Here is a 12,964-nt window from a genome sequence, read left to right on the forward strand (position 1 = left end):
ATATGACAGCAAACACACTTGCATACCTTCCACTGTGAGCACTTCAACTGATAACAATCATCATAATTCATTAACATAAATACATATTGGCTTTCCAGATTCCTTCTAGTAACCCCGGAGGTAGAGGCGTGGTATGTGATGACCACGGAGGGCGCGCTGCTGTGTTACCTGTCCAGTAGCTCCCAGTCCTCCCCCCCCCAGCGGTCCTTGAACTCCTCCGTGTTCATCCCTCCGATCTTATCAAAGTCTGACTTGTAGATACCGAACAGGCCGAAGCCGTTCACCTCCCAGTAGCCTGCGCACGGGACAGATAGGGGTCAGGGGTCAGGCACGGGACAGATGTGGGTCAGGGATCAGGCTGAAGCCGTGGTACGATGAAGAGCACATGTGTGTGTGCAATAATGTGTGTGTGTGTGTGTGCTGCCTTAGTTGCAAACATTTGTTTTTGGGATGTACTGCCACCTACTGGTTGTTTTGGAATATAGCAGCGCAGAAGTTTATTTCAGTTTCACTGCTCTACACACGGGCTTATGTCAGAAGAATATTTGTCTGTGAGTAAGACATTGATTGTATGTGGGTACTTAGGGGAATATGTACATTTTAACATTTCATAAGTATGAAGTATGCCAGGTATGCTATGTAGAAATACCATAACTGCATGCAGTTTCTTTAATTTATCAATAAATTCCACCAGATGGCAGTAGAGAGACTTATGCCGGGCTCAGACTACAGGATTTTTGGGCCGATTTATCCCCGATTCACCCCTCCCGACAATCGGAGGAGAAATCTGGTCTGGAACGTTGGTCGGGGCCGATGATCGGCCCAGATTATCTTGTAATGTGAGGGGTTTACAGATCCAATCTTAAACCTTCCGATCGGCTCGCAGACCCATCGGGGCGGCCTCGATAATATCAAACATGTTTGATATTTAAGATTATTACGTCCCGACTTTACAAGTGAGACGGCGAGACCAGTGGTTCGTTTCTCCCTCGGGCACGACAAGATCCTGTAGTGTGTGATGAGCCGTTATTTTCAAATCTTGCTGTGTGTGCTCGTATGAGATGCACCAGAAGAATATCTGTTAAGATTCTCCTTATGTGCGTGATGTAACCCGATTTCGAAATTGGTTAGGATTTTAAATATCCTGTAGTGTGAGCCCGGCATTAGCGTGAGTTACTGCCAGGGTTACGAGGGCAGAGCGGTAGAGCGTTACCGCCAGGGTTACGAGGGCAGAGCGGTAGAGCGTTATCGCCAGGGTTACGAGGGCAGAATGGTAGAGTGTTACCAGCAGGGTTACGAGGGCAGAGCGGTAGAGCGTTACCGCCAGGGTTACGAGGGCAGAGCGGTAGAGTGTTACCAGCAGGGTTACGAGGGCAGAGCGGTAGAGTGTTACCAGCAGGGTTACGAGGGCAGAGCGGTAGAGCGTTACCGCCAGGGTTACGAGGGCAGAGCGGTAGAGCGTTACCGCCAGGGTTACTAGGGCAGAGCAGTAGAGCGTTACCGGCAGGGTTACGAGGGCAGAGCGGTAGAGCGTTACCGCCAGGGTTACGAGGGCAGAGCGGTAGAGCGTTACCGCCAGGGTTACGAGGGCAGAGCGGTAGAGCGTTACCGCCAGGGTTACGAGGGAAGAGCGGGAGCGTGTTACCGTTGGGCTCCAGCGGGGAGCTGCCACAGCCCAGTCTCATGACGATGGGGGCGAAGGCCAGGCGCCCCTCCACACAGTGCTTCCTGATGCTCTCCAGGATGTTGGAGGGGAAGTGGATGTGGAGGTCACACAGGAACACTATGCTGTGGTTGTCCTGGGAAACACACACACGCATGCGCGCGCACACGCACACACACAGACACACACACACACACACACACACACACACACACACACACACACACACACATATATTCAGGTATGTATGATACTGACATATGGGGGGTGGGAAGTGCCACGTTTAGCAGGCATGTTGTGAGTGTGTGTGCGTGCGTGTGTGTGTGCGTGTGTGCGTCTATAGACGCACACACGCACACACACACACACACACACTCACACGCACACCTTATCCTTGCAAAGACATAGTTAGGGAATCAGCCAATCAGATCGCTGGGATTTGCATATATTTTTAGCAAAGATAAGGTGTGCGTGTGAGTGTATGTGTGTGTGTGTGTGCGTGAGTGCGTCTATGTGGAACTTAGTGCAAAATTAGACGCACACACACACACACAGACGCACACACACGTTCATTCATTTGTTCGTTTACTCCAGTGTGTGGAATGTGCCACGTTTCGTTAATTGCGTTGAGCATGTGTGTGTGTGCGTGTGTGTGTGTGTGTGTGTGCTAAGCTAGTTAGCAAGATGGCTGCGCGTGACGTACTGACGTAATCGGCCGCACTGCGTGCGACGTCATCTGCCACGTTTCGTTAATTGCGTTGAGCGTGTGTGTGTGTGTGTGTGTGTGTGTGTGTGTGTGCTAAGCTAGTTAGCAAGATGGCTGCGCGTGACGTACTGACGTAATCGGCCGCGCTGCGTGCAACGTCATCTGCGTGCGTTCAAGCTGGACAAGCGGATTTCAACCAAGCCCCCAGGATTCGAAATCTAAAGTGAAGGCCTATTGAACCGCGCCATCTTGGCTAGATTTGTAGTCATTTGGCTATTTCCTGTGACTTTTGACCTGCGCAGTTGAGCGTTTCTGTCCGACGCGCGTCCACGAAAAAGTTCACCTTTATGTGAAATGTAGACGCACGTTCCCGGCTCTCTCCGCTTTGATTTAGCAATGAAAACCGGCTTGCATATTAACCTGTTTTTGTAAAATATATCCATTGGAGAAATTATTTTTTCATCCAGGCATCTTAGTTTTAACAGGTTAAATATAACTGAACATGTTTTGTTTGCTAGTAGATGGTATTCATTCCGTTCGCGATAACGTTCTTGCAGCCAGGCTAAATTCCTCCAGGGAGCCAGTGACCGGCGAGTTGAAGAGCTTCACTCCCCGCCAGCAGGAGCTTTGGCCGCGGCTACCGCATCTCGGATAACCCGCTGAGTTCCTGGCTGCTATTTCACATTCGCCCTTGATCAATCGAATCTTATCTCCGTATAAATACACATTAAGCCTATATCGCCTCATTCACCACAAAATATGTTTCAATCTGAGGTTATTTTCATAGATAGATTTTGCCTAATTTTTGATAATTTACTGCCATGCAGGCCGTCTGCGCTGTCCCCAGCACCACCTTAACAGAGGAAGTTTGAAATGTCTAAATATTCCCAAGCATGTATTTCCATTCGTAAATCACATTAGCTGACCTGCCCGGACAACTGCATCTCATCCGATAAACATAGCCTATGAACAATACATCCATGATGGCAAGCCAGAAACGCAGACACAAGTTCAAGTACCACAAATAAAGGTAGCCTATTAATTCTAACATCAACGGGGTCCCGGCTAAAGTCTTTTAATACCATCCATCGTCATCCGCTTATCCGGGGTCGGGTCGCGGAGGCAGCAGTTCCAGCAGGGAGCCCCAGACATCCCTTTCCCTAGCAGCATCAACCAGCTCTGCCTGGGGAATCTTTAGCCGTTCATAGGCCAGTGCGGATGTTTAATCAAATGTGTTAATGAAAATGACCACAAAAAGGAGAGTAGTCAAAGCACACCACTCAAAAAGGGCTTAATACATACAACAAACTGATCAGGCTAATCATTTTTTAATGAAAATGACCACAAGACAACCTCTTGTGCATAGTTGAAATGGTAGTGGGATACGGTGATAAACTGGAGTGATCATTTGACAGCAATTATTAGCCTTTTCCAGGAATGGACAGAAATGGGATATTTTTAGAATAACAGTAATTTATTCACATACAATGGAAAGGAGTTGATGTGTAGCATGAAGATGAAACGATACACTGAGTTTGGGTGTTTTCAGTCAACGTTGGCACCGCTTCTAGCTATCGAATGGCCGACTGGTGTAAGATGGATAGCCTAACGTTAGAGAGATAAATGTAGGCTATGGTTATGTTAATAAAGCTAACAATGATGTTGTAACATGCATGCAGCACTGCCCATCTGATCTGAACGATTGATTCATTATTACCATGGATCGGTATTGGGATTGATCAAGGGCGAATGTGAAATAGCAGCCACGAACTCAGCGGGTTATCCGAGATGCGGTAGCCGCGGCCAAAGCTCCTGCTGGCGGGGAGTGAAGCTCTTCAACTCGCCGGTCACTGGCTCCCTGGAGGAATTTAGCCTGGCTGCAATAACGTTATCGCGAACGGAATGAATACCATCTACTAGCAAACAAAACATGTTCCGTTATATTTAACCTGTTAAAACTAAGATGCCTGGATGAAAAAATACTTTCTCCAATGGATATATTTTACAAAAACAGGTTAATATGCAAGCCGGTTTTCATTGCTAAATCAAAGCGGGGAGAGCCGAGAGAGCCGGGAACGTGAGTCTACATTTCACATAAAGGTGAACTTTTTCGTGGACGCGCGTCGGACAGAAACGCTCAACTGCGCAGGTCAAAAGTCACCGGAAATAGCCAAATGACTACAAATCTAGCCAAGATGGCGCGGTTCAATAGGCCTTCACTTTAGATTTCGAATCCTGGGGGCTTGGTTGAAATCCGCTTGTCCAGCTTGAACGCACTCAGATGACGTCGCACGCAGCGCGGCCGATTACGTCAGTACGTCACGCGCAGCCATCTTGCTAACTAGCTTAGCACACACACACACACACACACACACACACACGCTCAACGCAATTAACGAAACGTGGCAGATGACGTCGCACGCAGCGCGGCCGATTACGTCAGTACGTCACGCGCAGCCATCTTGCTAACTAGCTTAGCACACACACACACACACACACGCACACACACACACGCTCAACGCAATTAACGAAACGTGGCACATTCCACACACTGGAGTAAACGAACAAATGAATGAACGTGTGTGTGCGTCTGTGTGTGTGTGTGTGTGCGTCTAATTTTGCACTAAGTTCCACATAGACGCACTCACGCACACACACACACACACACACTCACACGCACACCTTATCTTTGCTAAAGATATATGCAAATCCCAGCGATCTGATTGGCTGATTCCCTAACTATGTCTTTGCAAGGATAAGGTGTGCGTGTGAGTGTGTGTGTGTGTGTGTGTGCGTGTGTGCGTCTATAGACGCACACACGCACACACGCACACACACACACTCACAACATGCCTGCTAAACGTGGCACTTCCCACCCCCCATACTGACATTTCATGTCTCACAAAAATTGTTAAATTGGCACAGTGTTTGTGCGTGTGTGTGTGTATGTGTGTGTAGTGTGTATGTGTGTGTGTGTGTGTGTTTTGTGTGTAGTGTGTACGTGTGTGTGTGTGTGTGCGTGTGTGTGTGTGTAGTGTGTCTGTGTGTGTGTGTGTGTGTGTGTCAGTGTGTGTGTGTGTAGTGTGTATGTGTGTGTGCGTGTGTGTGTGTGTAGTGTGTATGTGTGTGTGCGTGCGTGTGTGTGTGTGTATGTAGTGTGTATGTGTGTGTGTAGTGTGTGTGTGTGTGTAGTGTGTGTGTGGTGTGTGTGTGTGTGTAGTGTGTGTGTGTGTGTGTGTATGTGTGTGTGTGTAGTGTGTGTGTATGTGTGTGTGTGTGTGGGGGGGGGATTAGAAACAGGGTGGTGGGACTCCCAGCCCCTGCACATTGGGATGTCAGTGAAAGCCCTGTCATCCCCATGAGACAGCCCTGCCACTCAAACGTGTGTGTGTGTGTGTGTGTGTGACATTAGGATTAGAAACACATGAGACAACCCTGCCACTCAAACGGCATATTACCATCTCCAATCCCTTTCACAAAACCTCGGACGTCAGTCAGATGTGTGTGTGTGTGTGTGTGTGTGTGTGTCTGCATGCGAGAGCGAGACAGAAATACAAATGACATAGAGCCAGTTCTCACTGTCCTTCCAAAGGGATTCAAGAGCTGTGGACGCTGTTGACATGTTTGTGAGGCAGGTAAAGACTCTTCTATCTCGACGGGCGTTTGTCCAGCCGTGTGTCTGAATCTCTATGTTTATTTCTCTCTCTGTCATTTATTGTACTTTTATTAGATCTTGTGTGTGTGGTTTTAATTCTGTGAATCACTTTGTGTCTATAAGAGGTTCACATTACTTACTTACTTACCTACTTACTTAGTAACTTACTTACTTACTTACTTACTTACTTACTTACTTACTTACTTACTTACTTACTGTCAGAGACAGAGAGAGGTAAAGAGAGGTAGAGAGAGAGAGGGAAAGAGAGAGAGTGAGGTAGAGAGAGAGGAGAGAAAGATAGAGAGGTAGAGAGAGAGAGAGGAAGGGAGAGAGGAAGAGAGAGGGAGAGAGAAGAAGAGGTAGAGAGAGGGAAGGTGAATCTGACACTCTCTCACTCACTGAATCGCCATTTCCTTTCACTTCATTATTCAGTCTGAACAGGCTCCTATTGCAGCCATTTTCCAAGATGGCCGTCGCTAGAGGAGTCCTCAGCGATTAGTTCATCCTCTATCTAGTCACGTTGGGGAGTTTAATGTCATCGCATTCAAAGGACACTGATTGGCCTGGTTGGAATTCCAACCAGGAAGTCACTCTGGAGGAGGGTTCTTACAGACCCTGAATTGCAGTTCAAAGGTTAAAGTGGGCGATTCAGGGTCTTGATCTTCCGCAGAGTCAGATTGAGATTCTTCAAATTAAATCAAATCAAACTTTATTTGTATAGCGCATTTCATACACAGAGGCAACACAATGCGCTTTACAGAGAACAAGGGGAATGGGGGGGGGGGGGGGTGCATAGGTCCCCCCTATTCCAGAGGGAAGCAAAAAAAACAGTTTCACCCGAGGGCCAGAAAAGTGAGCTGTAAAAATTCTTCCCTGACTTCTCTTAACGAGACGATCGAGCAAGATCCTGGAAAATGTTTGTCTATTAGCTAAGAACATGGGCTAGATACTTCATAAGAGAGACATGACTAAGATAAGAGAGACATGACTAAGATAAGAGAGACATGACTAAGATAGAGAGACATAACTAACAACAGATTCTCACCTCGATGGTGTCCACTCCGATCTGTAGTCCTGCTGAACGCTCAAAATTCCCCTCTCTCTTCAGATACTCATACCTGATAGATACACAAACGCACACACACACACACACGCACACAAACACAAACACGCATACACAAACACACACAAAAACACACACACATCTGTTATGAACATGGCACTAACGGTGAGGAATCGTAAGCATCACACACACGCACACATACACGTAGGTGTACACACACACACACACACACACACACACACACACACAAACACACACACACACACACGCACATCCCCACCTGGGCACAGTGCTCTCTCTTAGGGCCTGCTCCACATCCATGTCTTCGCTCTCAAAGTCGACGATGATGATGCTGAAGTTGTCGTCCTTGGTTTGGCGATGAAGGTACTCCATGTCTGAGATGAACTGCTGGACCCAGCGGGCCTGGTTCTTCACTGTGGGGGGGCGGGGGGGGGGGGGGGGGCGTAGGAGGAGGATGAGAGAGTGAGAGAGGAAAGAGAAAGACTTTTGCTGAAGATAGAAGTGATATCCAACCATGTTACTGTGATCATAATAAATGCCATCTATATTAAAAAATATAGATTTTCACTAGCGCCACTGCAAGGCGCACAAATAAGGTGTTCACTGCTGTCTGTGTTTGACTGGCTATTGACCTCGTATTTCTGCTCAGGAGAAAAAACATTTATTCCAGCGGATATCTTAGTTAATACAAGATTGTTTTGTGTTCATATGTGTGGTATGTATTCCGTTTGGGAGATTCCCACAACCGCGCTAAGCAGCAGTCAAATAAGGAAGTGATGTAGCATAAAAGCATGAATTCATGGACGTTACAGCTCAATCTGTCCATGGAAAAAAAAAAGAATTCTGGTGAATATCTTAGTTAATAAAAGATTGATTGATCTAGGAAAAGCAGTTTTGTGTTTCTATGTGTTAATACAGTGTGTGTGATACAGTAATTATTCCCTTTCGTGATTGCTCTCAAGCACAAGGAAGAGGAAGCCAGGGTGCACCGGCTAGCACGGAGAATGGGAAACCCCCTCTATATGACATCACGGTCGTTGCTATGACGAACAACTACTGTGCATTTAGTGTTTTCAATTTTGTGGTGGAAAGTGCCGCAGAAAAAAAAGTTAAGCGAGTAAAGTCGAATCAAGTTGACTCGGTACCATGCTATGGAAACACGGTACCATGCTATGGAAAGATGGTACCATGCTATGGAAAGATGGTACCATGCTATGGAAAGATGGTACCATGCTATGGAAAGATGGTACCATGCTATGGAAAGATGGTACCATGCTATGGAAACAAGGTACCATGCTATGGAAACACGGTACCATGCTATGGAAAGATGGTACCATGCTATGGAAAGATGGTGCCATGCTATGGAAACACGGTACCATGCTATGGAAAGATGGTACCATGCTATGGAAAGATGGTACCATGCTATGGAAACATGGTACCATGCTATGGAAAGACGCCATATAAGGCACAAGTTGGTACCTCACCAGAGTGCAGTCTAGTTATGATGAGTTACCAGTGCATTAAAAAGGTTGGTTCAGCACACAGCTTTGGCCCCTGTTACAGTACTGTTGGTCTACTCTTAAGCACTTTATAAACTGTAAACAAGTTTCTCATAAATGTCTTATAATTTAACAACAGATTAATTTATAATGCTATTATTAACACTTATAAAGGTCTTATGTTAATAAGCATCTTATAAGGACCTTATTACCTACTAATGCTTAATAAGAGGACCTTAATATAAAGTGCTACCTTAGAAATTTTACCCCAACAAGGATGTTTAACATAAAAACTTCCCTCTAGATTATTCTATGGTGAGTTGACGTACTAAAAAGCCTTGATTTGGCGTGCCAAAAGGCGTTAAGATCCGTGCAAAGACGAGATATAGGCGGACGGATTTGGGGATCTCGAAAGTAACGCTCCGACGAAACGCCGACTAAAGCAGAGCCCCTAACGCACCTGGCACCACGAAGTGCACCATCACATCCCGCCTCCACTGCAGCATGACGGGCTGGCACAGCAGGGGCTTGGCGTATGCCGTGCCCCACGGCGTGGCGCCGGGCCGGGCGGCGGGGGCAGAGGCCGGGGGGGCGGGCCGGGGGGGGCGTGGTGAGGCCGGCGGCGCCGGGGGTGGAGGCGGGGCCGGAGTCGGTGTTCTCCAGGCTGTCGTCGGTCAGGCGTCCGCGGTGCAGGAGCAGGTAGATGTACTCAGACAGGCGGACCACGCTGCGCCCGCGCTCCATCAGCTCGAGCTCCACCAGGTAGCGGTTCCCCCGCGCCGAGTCGCGGCGCTTCTCCACGTTGATGATGCGCAGCAGGGTGTAGATGCTGAGGGGGGGGAGACACACACACACACATGGAGTGGAGCCCGCATTAATGGGCTATCAATATATTGTATTATTATTATTATTATTTTTTATGTTTTCATTTTAAAATTTTTGTTTTTTGTTTAAATAGTTACGACCTCGCAATCTGATTGGTTAAGAGCCATTGTATATTCACATATACCACAGGTAAAGTCTCTTAATCATTATATGTGAAATATTACTGCGCCAATTATTACAGCCTGTAAAAACGTCAGTTCCATTGCGTAAACGTCTGTTGGTTACATTACGGTTTCTGCTCAAGAAAAAATGAAACATTCCATGTCAATGTTGAGTTCTATCCATCCTGTAGCCTACCACTCTGGTTTATCATCACCACTTTTGCAACTTGCAGTTGCACAGCAAAGGTACGCTACACTTCGCTCATGGCTAGCTAGGTTGGTCAGGAGTATTCGTTTTGGTTGCTAGGGCTCATTGTTTGTCGCTTTGAAACTCCATAGCAACATGATCGTTTTAGGAACTACTTTCCTTGGCGGAGTTCAGTAAAATCGATATAAAGACACTGAAATAGTCAGTATTTATCATAAATGTTTCCCGATGATGTAACCGTAGTATTAAAGCAAAGCTAACCCTATGACTGTAGCACAACCCGTGGTATATTGGCCATTTACCACAACCTCTCATGAGTTACTGCTTCAATATATGTGTGTGGTGCTTATACTGAATTATACAACTGTGTAAAGAGCTTGTGAAATCTTCTCTTTCTCTCTTTCTCTCTCTCTCCCTCAAGTTCAAGTTTACTTTATAGCCATTGCACATAAGCACAACAAAATTAATTGTCAATACTTCAAGTGCTTTTACATGTAACACGTCTTTATACACATACTAAGACATGACAAATGCTATAAGCCTCTCTCTCCCTCTCACTCTTCCTCTCTGTCTCTCTCTCTTCCTCTCTTCCTGTCTCTCTCTCTCTCTCTCTCTCTTCCTCTCTCTCTCTCACCCTCTCTCTCCCTCTTCTCTAACTCTCTCCCTCTCTCTCTCACCCCCCTCCCCCCCCCCCCTCTCTCTCTCTTCCTCTCTCTCTCCCTCACCCCCCCTCCCGCTCTCTCCCTATCTCTCTCTCCCCCCCCTCTCTCCCTATCTCTCTCTCACCCCCTCCCCCTTCTCTCTCTCTCTCACCCTCCGTTGCGTTCGTTCAGCTTCTCCATGTACTGGGCCAGGACGTCCACCACCTCGCTCTCGGCCAGCTGCAGGTTCCCCGACACGTTGCAGCGCAGGTCGTTCCAGTCGGAGCGCAGCGTCTCGAAGTCCACCGTGTTGACGGAGAAGGTGCGCTGCCAGTCGATGCTCTCCTCGGCCCAGCCGGGCCGCGCCTCCGCCGCCTCGTAGCTGTAGTCCGACACGTCGCCCTCCTCGGGCTCCGCCTCCCGGTCCGGGTGGAAGCGGCCGGCGTCAGGGCTGGGGTCGCGGTCCGGGTCGGCGTCCGGGTCGGGGTCCGGGTCCTGCCGCCGCTGCTGGGACTCGGTGATCTCTGAGGTCCTGAGGTAGGAGGTGACCCTGGCGGCCCCGGAGACATTGGCATCCGTCCGGGTGGCCGGGGGGGGCGGGCGGAGGAGGAGGAGGCGGGGCCAGGGTGCCTTCCCTGTTGTTGTCGTCCGCGGCGGCAGCGGCGGCCTCCCTCTCCGGAGCCCGGAGCCCCCTCCCCCCCAACTCCTCTTCCTCCTCCTCCTCCTCTCAACCCCTCTCTCGCCGCCTCCCCCCTAGTGACCACCCGGCGTGCCGCGCCCTGTCTGCTGGCGTTGAGGGGCGGAGTCCTCCCCTCTCTCAGGGGGGGTTTGGGCCACAGCTGCGGGGCGCTGACCAGTCCCCTGCCCCCCCCCGGCGCCCGGGGTCTGGAGCTGAGGTTGACCAGCCGGGTGGTCCGCCCGTTCTGGTAGAGGAACACCCCGGGGAACACCTCCCTCGGTCGGCGAGACGCCTGGCCCCTCCTCTCTCTCTCCCTCCTCTCCTCCCTCTCCCTCCTCTCCTCCCTCTCCCTCCTCTCCCTCTCCTTCGCCGGCCTCGGCCTGGTGATGTAGATCTTGCTCTCCTCCTTCTTCTTCTTCTTCTCGTCGGCGGCGGCAGCGAGGGGGGCGTGGCCGCGGCCGTGGGCGGAGTTGCCGAGGATCCGCTTGGCGCGGCCGGCCAGCGCCGACAGAGAGGTCTTCTGGGGGAAGAGCAGGGCGGACTTGCTCAGTTTCTGGGGGGGGGTCTCGGCCACGCCCCCCGTCTCCCCCGCCGCCGCCCTCCCGCCCCTCCCCCCCGCCGGCTCGGAACGTCCCGTTCGGACCCAGGAGAGGGTGCGGCCCGCCGTCCGGGGGGTCGGGGCCTCCTCCAGCTCCTCCTCCTCCCCCGGCTCCTCGCTGTTCCCCTCCGACGGCCCCCGGACGCCCCTCCTCCTCTCCCTCGCCCTCTCTGACCCCGCCCCCAGCGGGGGGAAGTGCCGTCGCTCCCTGCGGACCGCCGCCTCGCTGACCGCGCCTCCCCCCAGTTGGTCACCTCGCTCCGGGGAGGTGGGGCCGGAGCGCCGGGGCGGCCGGGAGGCGTGGCCTGCTGGGCTGGGGCGAGGGCGGGGCTTCTTGGGTGGCTGGGTGCCCACGATCTCCACCTGGTCGTCCAGGTCCACCCCTTCCTCCTCCTCCAGGAAGTCTGCGGCGAAAGGAAAGAGTCGAGGTCGTCGCCTAATGGAGTGTGAAAGTGCGTGTGTGTGTGTGTGTGTGTGTGTGTGTGTGTATGTGTGTGTAAAAGTACATGTATGCATTTGTGTCTGCGTGTGTGTGTGTGTGTGTTTGAAAGTGTGTGTGTGTGCGTGTGTGTGTGTGCGTGTGTGTGTATATGTGTTTGTACGTGTCTGCATGTGTGCGTGTTTTTATGTGTGTGTGTGTGAAAGTCTGCGTGTGTCCGTGTGTGTGCGTGCATGCGTGTGTGCATAGGTGTGTGTGAAGGTGTGAGTGTGTGTGTGCGTGTGTGTGTGTGTGTGTGTGTGTGTGTGTGTACGTGTCTTCTATGAGGGTTCATTATACCGACCATCTGGGTTAGGGGAAGAAGAAGGGTCTGTCATCCTCCTCCTCATCCATCTTCATGTACTTATAGAAGCCAAACCTGCCAGGCAGAGGGCAGGAGAATATGAGACACAAGAACCAAGACACTCTGTCCCCCTCCCCCCACACACACACACACACACCACATGTACTGAGACACTCTGTGTCCCCCCCCCCCCACACACACACACCACAAGTAGTGAGACACTCTGTCCCCCCCCCCCCCCACACACCACAAGTACTGAGACACTCTGTACCCCCCCCCCACACACACACCACAAGTACTGAGACACTCTGTACCCCCCCCCCACACACACACCACAAGTACTGAGACACTCTGTACCCCCCCCCCCACACACACACCACAAGTACTGAGACACTCTGTACCCCCCCCCCCCCCACACACACACACACACAAGTACTGAGACACTCTGTCCCCCCCCCCCCCC

At 50.4% G+C, this 12,964-nt stretch overlaps 1 protein-coding gene across 1 annotated transcript in view; it reads right to left on the minus strand.

Annotated features, from left to right (window-relative positions):
- The window catches only part of b4galnt4a (beta-1,4-N-acetyl-galactosaminyl transferase 4a), a gene marked incomplete at both ends in the record, with an annotated part of 195,052 nt that overhangs the window by 626 nt on the left and 181,462 nt on the right, over positions 1 to 12,964 (minus strand). The window contains 10 exon segments of the mRNA XM_084451320.1: positions 169 to 295; positions 1,646 to 1,799; positions 7,070 to 7,142; positions 7,368 to 7,521; positions 9,068 to 9,203; positions 9,205 to 9,436; positions 10,615 to 10,992; positions 11,175 to 12,123; positions 12,502 to 12,514; positions 12,516 to 12,576. Coding sequence (XP_084307446.1) covers positions 169 to 295; positions 1,646 to 1,799; positions 7,070 to 7,142; positions 7,368 to 7,521; positions 9,068 to 9,203; positions 9,205 to 9,436; positions 10,615 to 10,992; positions 11,175 to 12,123; positions 12,502 to 12,514; positions 12,516 to 12,576 — 2,277 coding nt within the window.

This window comes from Borostomias antarcticus, assembly GCF_949987555.1.
Source record: "Borostomias antarcticus genome assembly, chromosome: 16".
Taxonomy (NCBI): domain Eukaryota; kingdom Metazoa; phylum Chordata; class Actinopteri; order Stomiiformes; family Stomiidae; genus Borostomias; species Borostomias antarcticus.